The sequence below is a fragment of the Convolutriloba macropyga genome, chromosome 8 (assembly GCF_964194025.1).
Source record: "Convolutriloba macropyga chromosome 8, txConMacr16.3, whole genome shotgun sequence".
NCBI classification, from domain to species: domain Eukaryota; kingdom Metazoa; phylum Xenacoelomorpha; order Acoela; family Convolutidae; genus Convolutriloba; species Convolutriloba macropyga.
In genome coordinates this window covers 47059008-47077189 of record NC_134475.1, presented here as the reverse complement: position 1 = coordinate 47077189, position 18182 = coordinate 47059008, and the positions used below count along the sequence as shown (strand labels likewise).

Here is an 18182-nt window from a genome sequence, read left to right as displayed (position 1 = left end):
AAAATAATTCTTCGTCGCGTCAAAGAGAGATGCAAGTCCAAACAAAATTGTTATTTGAGATCTCCAGTGTGTATAGAGTTTTTTGGTATAGCTTGCTAGAAAAAAGTTTTCATACAAAAATTCGCAAACTTGTCGAATAACGAATTTGAAAAATAGGTATCTTTAATCGGGTCGATTAGTTGTTCAAGTCCAGACAAACTCTTATGGGACATCTATCTTGGTATTTTTTTGACTAAAATTTGAAAAAGACGCTATATTTGGCTACAGAGTGCAATTTTTAAAAATAGATATTTCATCGTGTCAAGGAATCATTAAAGTTCAACCAAACATGGTGTTCAAAGATCTCCAGTGTGCATAGTGTTTGAATCAGAAAGAATTTTTGTATAGCTTGCTAGGAAAAGTCTTCATAAGGAAATCTGCGACTTTGGCGACTAACCAATTTGAAAAAGAGGTATCTTTTATCGGGCCCAGGAGTTCATCAAGTCAAGCCAAACTTGATCTCATTGAAAAATTAACAAGATCTCAAAGGTTGTTTTTTTCTCGACTAAAATTTGTAAACGCGCTAAATTTGTCAAAAAATTTTTTCTAGTTTACAGTCAAAGACTTATAAATTTCTCATATCATAACAAAGATCAACGCAAGGTCAAAACTGCAACATAAACAGTATCTTTGTGGTAAAATTTTTTCAGATAAGCGATTTAAAGAGATTTGTAGGGGTTGCAGATCGGATCGACTTTTCAAAACATTTGGAAAATCAAAATTATTGAATTCATAAGCTTTCTGATTTTCATTCATTAAGAAGAATAGGCAAAATATGATAAAGCTTTTTCTTTGTTTTTGTTGATCTTTACAAATATGCGACATAGCAATAACTTTGTTTCTGTTTTGATTACTAAAAATTTGATTTTCGGAAAAAGCGTCAAGTTTTGCCCATTTCAAGCCGTGCTGCAAAACATCGAACCTGGATTCTTTAACGCACTTTAGTATGTTGTTGTCATCTTCAAGGGGACTTTGGATTGTATCTATTTTCCATTATCCGTTCAGTAGTTTTTGAGAAATTGTAAATTTTCTAAGCTCTACCAGGTGGGTACTCAATTTGGGTCAAGCTTTTCCTTGAACCGTTGCAAAATATTCCTTGAACTCTTGGACAATTTTTCTAAACTTATGGTCACACTATATAGTTCCTCCTTGCCAAAGTAATTCCCCGAGACTCCATATCAGACGAGAAAATGGAGCAATAAGCTGAATGACAGATTGATATTCAGATTCAAGCCGCATTTTGTAGGTTATTACTTTAATTTCTAATAGTCTAAGGACAAGGTGCACCTTTAAAACGAGCGCCTTTAAAATGTGCACCTTCAATAGCTTTGTAGATTTGCAGTCTAAAAAAACAGTAAAAAAAGACAGATAAAAAATCGTCTTTCCATTGAACGCAAATATGTTATGTTTTGATCAAAAATCTGTTTAAATTTTTGCTGCCTCTTTTAGCTTCCATCAAATAACCTTCATTTAGAATGACACACACCAATTTGACCTTATCACTTTGAAGTAAATAGAAGTCAATTTCAAAGTGAGGAAGTCATTTTTGAGAGTGAGGTAAGTCATGTGTGACTAAAAATTTGATCACGCGGATGAACAAAAAACTCGCTCCACTAAGAGCGGAAAATGACGTCACGCACGCACTTCAGTTGAAATTGCATGAACAAATGAACAAAACATTTGAAGTGTTGTGACGTCATATGGTGATAACAAAAGTCTTGACGACGAAATAAAAAAAACCGAGAGAAGCGCAATAATATCCCCAGCTATCGCTGTGCGGCTATTAAAAAAGAAAATGCTGAATGTTTTGTCAGGTCTAAAAACTAACAGCCCTATGACCAACTAATTGCTCAGCCCTTGCTCAGCCCTAATTGCTCACGCGGATGAACAAAAAACTCGCTCCACTAAGAGCGGAAAATGACGTCACGCACGCACTTCAGTTGAAATTGCATGAACAAATGAACAAAACATTTGAAGTGTTGTGACGTCATATGGTGATAACAAAAGTCTTGACGACGAAATAAAAAAAACCGAGAGAAGCGCAATAATATCCCCAGCTATCGCTGTGCGGCTATTAAAAAAGAAAATGCTGAATGTTTTGTCAGGTCTAAAAACTAACAGCCCTATGACCAACTAATTGCTCAGCCCTTAGCTGAAAAATTTGGATCTGATCTCATAGCAATTCATTCGAAAAACATGTGTTTCTGAATAGATCATTCAATGATTCTTTCGACAGGTTGTCGAAGGTTAAAAGGGTTTGTTCGGCGTCGTGTAACAACTTCTTAGTTTCCGCATTAAGATGATAAATGACTTATTTCGTTTCCAACTAAAACCGCAAGTGTTTTAATAGATTCTAAAAACAAACCTCTTCGAAATTTCTGGGAATCAAATTTGCTGCAATGTTTTTCTATGAACTCTTAACAGTCAATAGAAGAACGTATAATTTTCCTCTGATCTCATTCTAGGATCTTATAAGGTTTCTCTAGTTTTATAGCAGGTTTCAGGGCAGGATCATCCTACGAAATCGAGTATGGAGAGTATGAAGTCATATATGATCTTTGTATGAAATCAAAGATGTATGATGTAACCGCAGCATTTCAAAATTACGACACGTAACTTTTTTTGGGAAAATTTGTTTTTCTTGTAATGGACTGGGTAACTAGCCTGGATAATTGTCTGTGTTATATATAAGCGGATCTCTTGCAACTCTGTTCCAGATCCAACCCTCCTCCACTTCAAATGGATGCACGTCACTTTTATGCCCTAATTGGCACGAGGTATTTTTTGAGGTAACGCGGGATATATGAAATGCCTCGCGTCTCCGAATTATTAGAGGAGGAGGGAGTAGATTCTAAAAAGTCACAAAACTACTTGAGCATTGTTGAAGTTAAAATCTGTCTAATAACTGCTGGCATTTCCTTCGTGTCCATGCACACAAATGAACTCTGGGAAGGAAGTTGTGACTTCATTAGTTCTGCCTCGTCGCCGAGAGAGCCAATGAATATGACGAAAGAGTTGACCTTATCTCGCTCACTTAACATCTCCATGGCCAGTCTAGAGGGAGAAATGCCATATCGGGAAAAGTTGGCATCCGAAAAGAGGATGAGGAACCTGAAACAAAAGGAGAATTTTTAATTCAAAAAGATAAATCGAAACTTATTGGCTTAAGCAAAAGAAAAACCAAAATGTAGAAGGTCAATAGTATTTTGGAATTACGAAAGCCAAATGTCTTTTTATACATCATCCATCGTCATTAATTGATTAAAGCATTTAAGATGTCTGAAAACCATATCGAGAAGGAAACAATCGACAACAACAGGTCCCGAGGACAATGAACCTAAAAGTATAACTCAGGATTAATGGAATTATGACAAAAAGAACAATAAAATTCCACATACGAACAGTTTTTTGGATTCTTAATGTCGTCATTCATCTCGGACTCAACAAAAGGACGAATATTGTTACCTACCTATCTATATACATACTGATCTATACACGCGTCAACATCAAATGGCAGTACAAAATTTTGTTAGAAATGACAAATAGGGCTACCTTTCAAGTCTCGAAACACTCAATTATGTCAATAAGAAGCTACAGTCAATTAATTCCCTTGCTGAACCCAAAAAAGACCCATTACAGTTTCCTGAAAGACATCACATAGCATATATTAAATTAAAGTGGAGCCTCAAGAATACTGATCTTCTCAAATGGATGAAAATAGATAACCTATAAATATTTTTTCTCTTCTTGGTATAAATTCTGTAATTCACAATCTCAGTTGTCACATCATCTCTCAAGGTATCTCAATTAATACGCAATAAATTATTACGGTTCAATCTCTATGCAAGTAAACAAGGAAGTAGTTAACAAGAAAAATTGCTCTTATAAGTTTCTATAACAGTACCGGTAATAATCCTTTTGTACTTATGTTACATTTTAACTACACCATAGGATTCTTCAACTAATTGCACCACTGAATGTCCATAATAGTTTTTTTTTAAAAAAAATGAACACAATTGAAAAAAGTATTTCACTATGTTGAAGCAAATGAGCAGAGGGTATAAATCATAAACCACTGATTAGATTAATTTTCATATATGGTCATTAATTGCAGCAGAGCACCTGAAACATCAGAACGTTGGGATGTGGATATAAAATGGATGGAAATCTGTGCATGAAAGCTACAAATCCAAAACAATTCACAGCTGAGGTAAAACATAGATAACATCAACTTAAATCAACATTGGTTGTGTCGGCAGTTTGAGGAGCAATGTTTTACGAGAATGCACACCCATTTAGCTAAACAATGACTGACTGAGTCATTTTATAAACAAAACTACAGCAAATAGCGTCGGGCCATTCGCTCTCAAACGACAAGCCAGCGGTTAGCTTCCTTAGTAGCAAGCTTGAGCTTCTGGAGGCTAGAATTAGGCGCGCCGGGTTGGAGTGAAATTGAGGACTTGAGGTGGGAGCTGGGTTAAGGGCAGAATGAGATGGGATGAACGAGACAGGGAAGAAGCAGATGGAGTGAGGGGGATTGGACGCGCAGACGGATTGACGGGGCAAAAAAACTGCCATTTACAACATGCTTTCGTGTCTTTTCGGCAGCCTCGTTGAATTGTTCGCCTTGAGACTAATAAAGCTCTAAGCGAACTGCTCAGCGAGTTGTCCACGGGTTATACCTTTTAATCGCATATGAGGACGAAAAGTCGAAAGCGCCAAGTGGTCAGCTTTCAGATTTTAAAAAATCGATCAAGCAAAAAATCGCATTAAAAAATTACAGGCCTAATATAACAGCTACTAAATTCGTTTGAGAGCAATTCAAAAGTCAAAATTATGCCATTCACCTACAGATTTTGCAAAAGGTGTCGTATAAAGCAGTTCAGCAACTCGTAATGGCTTTTTAAAAAACATTCCGAAAGAGGCGATAGAACGTATTTAAAATTTAAATTTTATCTAAAATAAGTATCTCATTGAATAACTTGAATGAATTCATACATTGACAACCGCTTTCGATTTTTGAATTAACCTGATAGCTATCTGTCGCACAAAGAGCAAATACAAGTCAATTCTATCGGGGCAATGCTAATGTCAAAAGTGTTAAAATCGATATTAATCCACAAGTTAGGAAAGTCAGGCCAATTACTTCAACCCCCCTAAGAGCACCTATATAAGCTTCAACATTCCTTCCTACTAGGTCGCAGACTTTATTGATCAGTTTTGCCCATTTTAAACTTCCTTAAAAGTTCGCAGTATATTTAGCACCGGGGAATATTCAACCATTGTCTCGGCAGGTGATAAATTCAATAATGACCTCCCAAGTGGTCTACATGGAGAGAAAACGACCACACAACCCCGAACGACGTCTATCTTTTCAATGAGATCTTATATAATCACGCATTCCTCTCACTTATCTATAATTTACTTGCAAGTTATAATTTCATTATCTACCTTGCAAGTTATAACTTGATTAGCACGTTTACTTTATGTCTGGTAGCTCTATTATGGAAACAACCTTGAGCAGTGGTTTACCCTTAGGAATATAAGCTGATTCCATTACCTTTGGAAAATTTTCGTTATTATTGATTTTCTCTGGGACCTGTTTGATTGCGCTTTTAATCTTGAATTGATGGGGTCCTTGGCAACAACGTGGAAAAACAGATTATAAAAACCAAATGTTTGCCAGCTTAAAGGTAAACTTTCTTATACATTCCTAATGGCCATCAAACAAGAGTTTCTATTTATTACACATTCAAAAAGACAAATTCTTTTCAAGCTTTAACAAGACAATTACGCTTATTCGCTTAATATTTCAAATTAAGAGTTCAGTTATAGCGTTTCACATTTGTAAATTGTGCGACTAGTTGCAGAAACAGGAAAATCGAAACAACATAAAGTTGAACTTCGGGTAACAGTTAGTTTACATTATTTTTTGACATTTATGTTTCCAAATTTACTTTGAAGTGAGAACACCTGAAAGCAATTTTGAAGTTACAGTTACTGTTAAAGCGTTAAAAATTGTTCCTTCAGTTTCGTTATCAACTATTCGTTCTTCAGAAATGGACAATATTTTAGTAAAATCGGGCGAAAACAATTAGCTGAGCCAGTAAAGTAAGCCTTTAAGTTAAAAAACGATGCTCATGTTCGTTTCTATGGCACTTTATATACGTTTGTTACAACAACAAGTAGATAATTGGCAAAGAAAAATAAAAATTAACAAGGAGTCTCGATTAAACAAATAATAGATGATCAAATTTTGACCCTCTCAATTCAGTATTTAGTGTTAATTTTGATGTCTTTGAGCATTTGCGGGGCCTGAACACGGATAACGATGAAAAATTAAGATTAAAACTACAGATTATGTAACCTGTTTTCATCGACCAGTCAAAAGCTCGAAAATAACATTTAAACTCGAAAATATCAATATTATTTCAGTTTCTTAAATTTTTATCAATAAATAATACCTTTTTTCTCTGCGCTGATGAATCTGGAAAAGTTATCTGAACAAAAAGAAAGCACCTTGCCAGCCTATTATACTACTCTCAACTTTGTGGGCTACGATACAAAAAGGAGTTTTGAAAAATGCGTCTTGACAGTAGGTTTTAAGCCTGCCCAAGTTGTTAATGAAGTCCGTGTCAAAAATCCCCACAAAAAAACCACGTAAGCGAAGGGTTGATGTGGGGTTAATGCATTACAATTTACCCCCCCCCCCCCCCCCAAACTCCCTCCAAAAAGATCTGAGAGTGAGGGGATAATGGGGGAATGCGGGACTTTTTAGAATTCACCCTAATCCCCCCTCAAAAAACAACGTAAGAGAAGGGGTAATGGGGGAATGCAAGAATTTAGCCCCAACATATTTAACCCAATACGATTTAAGAGTGAGGTGGTAAAGGAATGGTGTAACTTTTGAAACATGCAGCTCAAATTCCCCCAAATACTCCCAAACTAATAGATCGTGTTCTCCTCGTCTTAGATCGTTGTTTCCTAACCATTGCCCCTCTGCCTTCATCCTTTTCTCCCCATTACCCTCCCCCACTCCTACATCATATCGACAACAAAATCCACTGCAATACCCCAACCCTCAACTCTTACATCGTTTTCAACCCATTACCACCCAAAATGATAAAACAGTGGAATTTTCTCAAAATCCCTGCTTACGCTGCCAATATTTTTGGGTTATAAATTCGTGCACAGAATATGTAGTTGATGAGAACTACTCAATAAAATTTGATTGAAAAAAGGGTATTAATCCCTGTTCTCGAATCAGAATTTCTCATCATTAAAATGTGTGAGAAAACTAATACGTGCTTCTGCATTTGTAATGGTGTGCGCAGCCTAAAAAGTCGATGTGCACGAATAAAATTTAAAAAAATCATGAAAATAATAATTAAAATACAGATGCGCTTGACTTTTGTGTCCGTCAATTAAGGAGTATCACGAGCAAAAGCGGCCATTAAAAATTCATAGCAGCAATATTTTAACGCATTCAAAACACATAAATTTTAAATTAAGCTTATTAGACTACTGCTTTCAAAAATTGAATTAATGGTTTCGCTTTCCCTACCGATCTCGATTCAAATTATTAGTTATCTGAGCTGCGTATCGAGTTTGAACGGACTTTTAAACTGTTAAAAAAAACTAAAAAAAAACTCTCGTTTACTCTGTACTTATACTCATGATCAGCTTGTAAGTTGCACATTTAAAGCAAAATCCTGTACACAAAGTGCAATCTTTTGACTGCTTGAACCAATTAGACCAATTAGCAAGATATTTATAACTATCCTTTATCAATATAACCCGATCTCTTGGTACAATGTCCCTAGATTCAAGAGAAATGAAAAATTCATGTAAAGATGAAAATTTGCAACTTTGGTTGCAAAAACTCTATTTTCTTTGTTTTGTCAATATGGCGAGAAAAAAGAAGATAGACCAAATGAAGAAAAGCATCAACGATTGCTTGTTTTGATAACATAAAGAAAGGGGCAGAGTAATCGGAAAAAAAGCTTCAATCAAATTTTACTAAAAAGATAAGTTTGCTAGAAAATATTTTCTAAACAATTGTTATGGTGAAGCTTGCCAAAACAATCAATTTTGCTTTATTCATCTTACTTAGATATGAGTTGAGCGGACACAGGCAGTAAAAATAAGTAACAGAACCATAAGTATTTTATTAGGCAAAAAACAATCATCAAAAGCTAATACTACTTAAGTAATTAGATATCAAGTGCAGAGCTCAAGGGAGCCTAACATATACTCAACAGTTCGGAGAAATTTAAACAAGGTCGTTCCTGAATCAGTTCAAAAAACAAGGGGGAGTTGCAATCAACATATTTATTTTATTCCATACCGCCTGAATCACGCAGATATTAATTGGCGTTTGATTGGGGTAACCTTTTTGCAATATATAACCGAATTCTTTTGTCAATATAATTGCAACTTAAAAGATGAAGTCCACTATTAAGAAAAATTTGGAATTCGGTCGTCGATAAATTCCTTGTATACATCGCAGAACGGAAATCAAGTAATTAGTTTATAAGTAAAATGTTGTTTAAAATTTTACAGTCCTATGAGTATTGAAAATTTTCAGTACTGCCCAGTTGACTGCCTTGTTGCATTTTTTGTCAACTGATACTTAATTTAGATTTAAATTAGCTGAGTATTCCAGGTGAATTCAAACTAAAAAAAAAACTTAATAGCAGAAAAATCTATCTTTGGTACCTTTGCAACGTAATTCATAAATAAAATTAATGCCTTGAGCCATAAAATTATTGCCTTGATAGTATGCTTAACTTCACATCCGACATTTAGCAATGCAAAAAAACTTAGTTTGCCATTGCGTTTTGAAAATTACATTTGCTGAAATCAGTGACACAGCGAAACATTGTAGACAAAATGTAAATAAATCGAGAAAATAAATTGGCTAACTACTTGCGAATCTTCGTGACAGTAGCAATGCGTAAATTGACAACTAATACCCCCAAATCAAAAGACTAGATTAGAGTCGGCAACGAGATCAAAAGATTAGAATCAATAAATCGTCTTCATTTTAGGCACACTTAAAAAGCGAAAACTACCGACAGAACTATCAGCGTTTGAGCGTGTCACCGTTTTTCACATTCACTTATTTTCCTGATCTTAATACATGTCTGCGGAAAACAGCGACCATACTGAGTATATATACTCAGTACGATGTGGTTTTAGTTTTGTAATGGCGAAATCCCACCCCTTAGTAAATCACTAACCAATTTTAATGCTTGATTTCTGGTCATGTTTTTCTACCAAATAATATGAAGTCCGTTTTCCATTGTTGAGCATTAATTGGTCAGCCTGATAGAAAAGTTTTCTCTTGGATAGTTTCTTAATTTCAACCTAATTTAGACAGTTTTATTTGATTTTGCTAAGTTTTCTTAACTTGCCTTATGCTAGAAAGATATAAAATAAAAAGTCCGATGGCGCTCTGCCCTCAAACCGGATTTTTAACAAAAGCATACCGAGCTTGCAATAAGAGCATCTCATTTAGCCTGGACTAGAAAAAAATTCCAGATTATTTTCAACACTGTTAATTGCCTCCCTATTAAACTGATATATTTTTCCAGTGAATAGTGTACATTTAGCAAAACTGTGGCCTAGACAACTCCTATTAGGCCATACAGGTCGCAGTGTAAAAAAACGCATAAGTAATTTCATACATGGTTAGGAAAACAAGAATTTTGTTCACGGTAGGAGGGAGCGGATCCGTTTTCAAATGCGATAAAATCAGTAATTAATCTCCGTAAAAACATCAAACAAACCGAGTTTCAGGCTTCGCTAAACTTGCTTTGTTCATGAAATTGAGCAGAAACTCAATTTTCAACTATCTCTTGAACATCTTGATTTCTTGCATATACAATCGAATTACAAAACTCAAGCTAATTTGGTTAAAATCGAACAAAAATCAGATTTTAGTAAAGTGAGTTACAATCAAACGAAACCAATAGACTTGTTTTTCCTCCGAACAAGTAAATTACACTTTATTATCAATCTCCTTTTAACATGGCAAGTTCAATAACAAGTTCTCAAGTTCATGACGTTAATTATAATACAGTCGTTTATCATAAAATATTGCATATCAAGAGTAGAGGTTCCGTGTTCCCTCAAATATCTGAAGCACCCAATGTTTCTTATGCATAACACAAAAATTGCCTCCGAATCACTTAAATTGGTGGATATGAAGCTGTTTAACCTTGATTTAATTTTGTGGGTACTTTTAATTTAATTTTATTTGGTTTATTCACCTTCTGAATTCTGGTTAATGAATGATTGTCTGGGATTCGGTTTTAAAAAATGGCCAGCCCAATTCTCTATTTATATTCTCAAATAAATATCCCGCATCACATAATAGAACTCTTAATTATATCACATATTAAAAATATTTCTCACGTGAAAGTTAATCACTGTTTCTTGTTCATGACATAAAATCTCCCCAAAAAACATCCGGATTAGGAATGTAATTGTGGGAATTCTTAGAATTTCCCTTCTTACAATTCTTTGGGTTAACTTTGGCGTTCTTGACGATATCTTTACATTCTCATACCTGTCCACAAATTCCCATAACAGACTTGTCTTTAAATTCAAATGAACAAATCTAGAATGACAGGCTAACATATAAATTTTAAATAAAAAAAGCTCAATTTTCCCCTCTTTCTCCATTGAAAAAATTTGTCTAATCAATTAGAGTACTTATAATCCAATGAAAGTGTTCTACAATTACATCTACTTCTGATTGTGATATTGAGTGTAGATTCGATTTATCAAAAAGTTTTGGGGACGATTTCATAGGTTTAACTGAACAAAAAAAAAATTAATTTATATTTACTTTGACCTAAACTGTCTTCAAAAGAAAATGTGTACCAACAATTGCTACCTAACAATTGAAGCCTCATAGTATCTCTATCTACTCGAATGGAGTATTTGAATATATAAAAGTATGTTTTCTATGTGGGGTAGAAATTGAAACAAAGTTTACCCTCGCATTTTCAAACTATCAAAAACTTCTAGCCAAAAATCAATCAAGACGATTTCATGTCTAACTCCTTCAAAATATTTGAAGTGAAACAGCTGTTTGGTGATTTGACCTCAAAAACGTTTCTGGCTATTTTACTTAGAAAAGAAAAAAACAAAAAAAATGGCTGACTCCCATTTTCAAATCTTTCTTTGCCGGATAATGAGCCCAAAAAAATTAGTTTAGATAGCAATCTCTAAAAGTGAGAGACTTTTAATTTCGGGCTCTTTGAGCCAACGAATCAAAAACTCAGTTGGAAAAGTTTCTTACGATCATCTTCTTTAAATTTTCTGATATCACTTAAAATTCAAAGCAACTCATTCGTATTTTTTGACAGTGTCGTTGCTTAAAGGAACATAGAACATTTCTCATTTTAACAGGCGTGTTGAAATTAAAGACTATATATTTTTTGTTCCCCACGTGGATTTCAATTTACTACTCTCTGCTCTTGGTCGGAAGTTTCTGGGCGAAGCAAAGCTGGCACAAATCCCCCTTCGTTTCTATTACAACTTTTATTTACTTCAATGGCAAAACAAAATATTTTCTTGTTCTAAACTAAGTTTTCGCTCATCATAATGGCAAGTCGTGTAGTAAAAAAAAACTAACGTTGTTTATTCTCGTATGACGAAAAAAGTTCAAAAAACTGTTGTTTAAAAACACGTTCCTTCTCAAAAAATTACCGAGAAATCTATTTACTGGTTAGTCGTACTCAGAAATATTTTAAATTGTTAACAAATTTTTATCAGATTTCTACCTCCGCTTTTCAAAGAACAAAATCAAACAACTGGAACTCAAGCCGCAGCTATTTCATTCTTAGTCTTCATTAATCTTGACATTGCAACTGAAAAATTTACGTCTTGTCTACCATGAATCTTCTTGCAACAACATGAACACTGTCGAACGCCAAAATTTACAAAGTAACAATAAAAGCAATTATTTAAACTAAAAAGAATCAAAACAAAAACAGCTGAAAGGTGATACCTTTCAGCAATCATGCGTAGTTAAAAGTTTTAAAAAAATTTAAATTGCAACAGTCCGACCCCAATTTTGAGGGCTGGACATTTATGCCAGGGAAAAAATCTTTTCTTAAAAGACCTATGGTCCAGTTTTACCTTTTGTGATGAGAATTAAAAGTAAACTCATTCAAAGGCTCTTAAAATGGATCTGAGAAAATTTTCAAATTTCACATTTTGCTTGATTTTGAAATAAGCAATGTAAAATTTTTATCATTTTTTGGAAATATAATTTTATTCCACAATGATTGTCGATTGAAAATTCATTTCAGGTCTGTTATTTATGAGTGTGTATAGTGCGCGTTCACGTGAAATTAAGTGTGTTTGTGAGACCGAGAGACAAAGAGAGAGAGAGCTAAGTTATGCGCGCATTCATTAGAACAAAATTAAGAGTGTGTATGTTCACATGCATTTCAGAGGCCGTCATGCTTTTTAAAAATAGTTAAAGTATTTTCTTCAAAGCAAAACAATGGAGTTTCAACTCCATTAAATTCTCTCAGTATCGGAAATGAATAGAGTTCGTAACATGAACGCAATTTAGCGAATAATGTCAAAAATCGTACAGACAAAAGAATTAAGTCAATACCTATGTTAAAAACTAGCCCAAGACTTAGCGCCTCAAGTTCTCAAAGTGTAATTAACGAACTCTATTATTAGCCCAATTACACAATTTATGTACAACCATTCGTTAAAAGAAGTTTAATACATATTAAGAAAGAGTTTAAGTTTAAAAAGAAGTATTGAAGCAGAAATTTCTCGTTAAAACTGAGTTTCTGTTCCTGTTGTATTAAAGACTTCTTTTGTATCCGGCGCACTCAGCCATTTCAAGCACCATGGAGGGCTTCTACTGGCTGAACTTGGCATTTCAAAAAGATAATGGATCGGATTCATGGCTAGCCTCGTAGGGATGGTGTGATCGGCAACTTTCATTATCACAAGGTAAGTAACAAGTACTGTTAATTAATTAAAACAAAAAAAATAAATTTTCAGGATATTAAATGTTTGATGACGTTGGTGGGACTCGAACCTCATTGTGTGGATGTCAGAATTTTAACCGTTATTAGTGCATTACACTAAGTTTTGTTCTGTTTTTGGAGGTGTTTGGCATCATAGTTTCATTGTTCTCAGTTTGGAATTGTCTGAAAAGTTGAGACGGATGAAATTGGCTCATCGTGAGTCTCGAACCCACGCTCGCATTGTTAATATTGAGTTAGCTGTCCGCGCTAAGTTCCATGTTTGATAGCCCATACTTTCAATACTTTTTCGATCGCAATACGAATTAACTTCCAGCCAATTAAAGCAGATAGGTAGTATACAACAAATGATCTTAATTCGTATAATATAATAGTCGTCAGTCTGAGGAGAACAAATGCAAAAATTTTCTGCTCGAAAAGAGAGGACTGAAAAAGTTAAAATGAATTTTGTTTTAATTTCATAAAGGAAAGTGAATAACAAAAATCAAAACTGACGAAAAATAAGAAGTGCTTGATTAAAAGTGCTACGCTGACCTAACCATAAAACCACTGAAACCAAACCGCGCGCAGCACAAAGCTAGATGATGAAGTGTTTCTCTTGTTTAATTTAATTCAGTGGAGTATGAAATAGATGGTAAAAAGACTGAAATAAAGATTTCAAAAGGAAATGAAGCTTGCTTAAATTGATAATTGCCGTAATTAGCTTTTGTTTTGGCGTTTTTGGTGATCTGTTCAGCCCCGAATTTACTAAGCGAGCGGCTGGCTGAATAGAATGAAAAGAATGAAGTGGATTAAGATTAAGTTGTGTCTGGCCCCGAATTGACTAAGCGAGCGGCTGGCCATACACTCATAATATTTCTGATCGGTTAAAAGGACGCCTATGTGCAAAATAAAAAGTAAGAGAAGGAAATAAAAGGAAGGTGACACTTCTCGGCTTCGAACTCTTATCGGTTCGATTTGTTGGTTACGTGTATACGTAATTCTCAGCTGCGCCAATCGGCTTGGCTTCAACAATTATACTAAAGCATTTTGAGTTGGCTGTAGGTAGTAAACGCTTTGATTGATATATGAAAAAAAGAAAAACAAAATCGCATAGTGATAAATAAACAAAGTTGGAGTCGAACCGTAGCTGTAGGTATAGAGATCTTCGTGTTCGTTGCTCCTCACAACTGCGCTGCGGGCTAATATTTTGTCTTATTTCGTTTGCTAGTCATTAAAATCGTGTGATGTTTTTCGCTGAGATTTCAATATAAAGTTGCACTTCCTTGTTTTCCCGTTTTTGTCTTCGTCTTCCTATTTATTCAATTCCTAAGTTTTCCACTGATGTCAGTCCGGCTGCCGATTTTTCTTGGAAAACAATTTAAGTCCTTGAAGTTGGGGATGCACTGGGGCTCGATCCTCATTCTGTCATTCATCAGTGTTTTGAGCTGCTACCTACGCCGGATGGCTAGTGTGCACCAGTTTGTCATTTCTTTTTTTCTTTTTGTTTAGTATTGAAGGTGATCGAGAGTACTTTTGCAATTATTAAGCGGGCACTGCCTTTTTTTGTGAATTAGTTCCACTACAGACTGTGTGTTGTGTTTAATTGCCCGACTAATATACCCGTTGGCTAGTTTAATCTGAACTTCTCTAATTGTTTGCATGTTTGCGTTTTCATGAAGTTTTTGGACCTTGTAAAATCTAGGTTTTCGTAGGCAGATCCTCAAGGCTCTATTCTGGACACATTGTATTTTATTAATGAGTGCTTGTGATTGGTCAATCCAACAGGCATTTGAGTACAAAAAAAGAGGCCGGATCCAAGATTTGTATACCAATAAAAGACTCTCTTCGTTGATGTTTAGATTGCTAAGTCTCCACAGTTGAAATAACCTGCTGTTTGCTCTCTTTATTAGGCTTTGGCAGTGATCGTTCCATCTGAGATGAGGAGTGAGAGTAATACCCAGAAACTTTAGCGTTTGTGTTTTTCCGACGGGTACGCCTTTTATTTTTAAATTGAGCTCAGACTTTTTCTTAGATGGGTTTTTAAAAATCATGTACTGAGTTTTGTTAGGATTTATTTTAATTTTCAAGTGATCACACCAGTCTATAAGGCTATTTAGTGATGATTGCAGATTGTTTTGAATTGGTTGTGTTGAGCGAGATCTGTAGTACAGGGCAAAATCGTCAGCGAACTGTGAAATCTGTGCTTTCATTTTTGGCAATCGGCTAACGTATATAAGGAAGAGAATGGGAGCAATTACGCTGCCCTGGGGCACACCGGCTGTCGGGCAGAAACTGGCGCTAACACTAGAATTTATCTTTATGTAAACGTTCCTTTGTGACAAGAATGAATTTAGCCACTTAATGATTGGGATCTTTAGCTCAATTGAATTCAATTTGTGGATCAACCCTAGACGCCATAAGGCATCAAATGCTTTTTCAACATCCAAGCAAACTAAACCAACCATTTCAGACCATTGGAAAGCTTCACTAACGTGCTGAGTGAGTTTGATAAGATTGTCTGTGGTACAGCGATGTTTCCTGTAAGCGCTCTGAGTTTCGCCAAATACATTTAGACTTTCGCAATGTTCTAAGACAATGTTTTTCACAACAGTTTCGCAAACTTTGGCCAGGCAATTTGTAAGACTAATAGGTCGATAGTTTTCAGCCTTTGATCTGTCTTTATCTTGCTTTGGTATCATTGTTATCTGTGATTCTTTCCAATTTACTGGAACATACGAGTTGTTAATTGAACTAGAAATGAGCAGGCAGGCTAGGGCTTTTTATACTCCGTGGTAACTCACTGAGCACTTTGTAGCTGATTTTATCTGGTCCTGGGCATGACTTTCTCGATACTCTCAATATTTCATCGAATTCTTTTGTTTTAATCACAATACAAAGTTGCTCGGTGTCGACGTTTGTACTTAGAAATGCTTTGGTTTCTTTTTCGATTTTCTCGTGGTGTTCGGCAATTTCTGTTGGTACTGTTGTGTGGTCTTTCATTGTGTCTTTTAGGAGTTGTTTGAAAAGCTCGCTTTTCTCATGATCTGTGACTGCCTTCGACTCTTTATATGTTAAATCGGGATAGTCGCAAGTTTTTTGTTTTGACTCGTGGTCATTAGTTAGTTCTTTTATTGCTCTCCAAAAACCTTTGCTGCCCTTGTCTCTTGCACGTGCCAAAATTTTAGCTCTTTTTTGTTCTTCTGATTGCCTGATTGATCGTTTGATTTCTTTCTGCAGATAATTTATCTCGGTTTTTAGAGACCTAAATTCATCGTTAACTGCACCTTTGAGTTCTCTTCGCTTTTTCCTTTTCAGTTTTATCAATTTTTGTGTCTCAATACTGTAAGGAGGCTTGTTTTTGTTGATATAGGAGTCTTCCAACGATTTGTGTATTATTTCAACCAGATTGCTGCTAAACTTATTTAGTTCATCCTTTCCCGGATACTGCGCAGGCCAAAGGTCCGATGATCTATACGATTTTCTAGCGTTTTCTCTGAATTGTCTGAAGTCAATTTCCAATTTCAATTCAAATTTTTTGCTTATATTGAGGTTAAACGTTGTGATTGTGGTTCTATGGTCACTTCCCAGATCCTCTGAGACTTCGAAATTACTAAAATTCCTAAAAACTGTACTATCGCAAAAGTGTAAATCGAGCATGTTTTTACTTTTTCCGTCGAACGACTGATATGTGTGGTGACCGTTGTTTAGCAGTTTAAAATGACCGTTGTCTATTAGATTCAGGAGTTTCTCACCGTTTTCAGAATCATAGGAGCAGTTTAATTCTTGGTGGGGAGAGTTGAAGTCACCACAAACAAAAACATTTGTCATACTTTCTGAGAATACTTTTTCTAGTGAGAGTGGTTTTCCAGGTGAATTGTAAACAGATATTATCCAAAAGTCTCCAAAATACGGTAGCGTGATGCATAATTTTAGTATTTCCACAGTGTTTTTCCGCTGCAATCGTTCTCTTTTTCAGCTGGTTCTGTTTGGTTTATGACGATGTTGTTCTTTATTAAAATAAGAGAGCCATGATGACTGTTGGTATAAGTTTCTGTTGCAGCAACATAATTACGAAGAGGGTTGGTTTTCTGCCATTTTTTCACTTCATTCACGCAAATTATGTCTATGTCATTTTCGGCTAAGAATAAAATGAGATCGTTTATTTTGTTGTTTAGACCTCGACAGTTCCATTGCAAAATTTTGAGCTTATCCATTTTGGTTAAAAATTTGGCTGTTTGATATGTTGTTAGGCGGCATTGAATTAACAGGGATTGCATTTGCACTCTTAATGCTCTCATGTATTTTTTGACCATCAATTTTTTCATTGAAGATGCGTGAGGCGCTGTTAGAGACAATGTTTATTATATCACTATAGGACATGGTATTTAGAACTGTTCGTATTTTGCTCAAGACTTCGGCTACAAGAACAGCTATTTTTTCAGTTTGTGGCGGCATTTCAACGTTGGTCTGCGGTTTCAAGTTTTTCGCTGCAGTAGAGTATTTATTCCCATTTATCTTTCTTGAAGCCTCAGCTAGCTTCTGCTGATAGGCCGGACAACCGCGATAAACTGTCGCATGAGCACCGCCACAGTTAGAACACTTAGCGTTTTCTTTTTGAACAGTACATTCTTTAACACTGTGCTCCTAAGAGCAGCGAAGACATCGAGTAGCATTACTGCATTCTTTTGCTGAGTGACCAAATTGTTGGCATTTGAAACATTGCATTACATGGGGTGGTTCACGGCTTGCTTCACATCGGTATAGCTGCCAACCTATTTTGACACCATGTTTCTGAGCTGCACTAACATGGTTATTGGAATCAGTTATGACTCGAATTAATTTTGTTGGTTGGCCAGTTGCTCGGCTTGTTATTCGTGTAACTTTGCTGACATTCATTGCGTTGTTGTTTAGGAGCTCAGCTTTTATCTCATCTTCACTAATGCTGTGATGCACATTTACAATCACGAAGCTTGGTTTGGTTTTTGGCTTGGGAAGTGTGTTTCTGGCATTCACAGCAGCATTAGGAAAGGCTTGAGTTAGGTTTACGGTCAGCATTAGACATTCTCTAGAAGCGAGGTCCTCAGGTTGAATAAAAAAATCGGTATTGTTCTTCAGCTCTCTTATGTGCTTTAT

General features: G+C 35.4%; 1 protein-coding gene across 1 annotated transcript in view; it reads right to left on the bottom strand.

Annotated features, from left to right (window-relative positions):
- Nucleotides 1-2711: 2711 nt before the first annotated feature.
- LOC142344769 (von Willebrand factor A domain-containing protein 8-like) overlaps nt 2712-18182 on the bottom strand; it is a 102439-nt gene continuing 86968 nt past the window's right edge. The window contains exon 12 of the mRNA XM_075396686.1: nt 2712-3150. Coding sequence (XP_075252801.1) covers nt 2907-3150 — 244 coding nt within the window. The 3' untranslated portion in view covers nt 2712-2906. The remainder of the gene's footprint in view (nt 3151-18182) is intronic.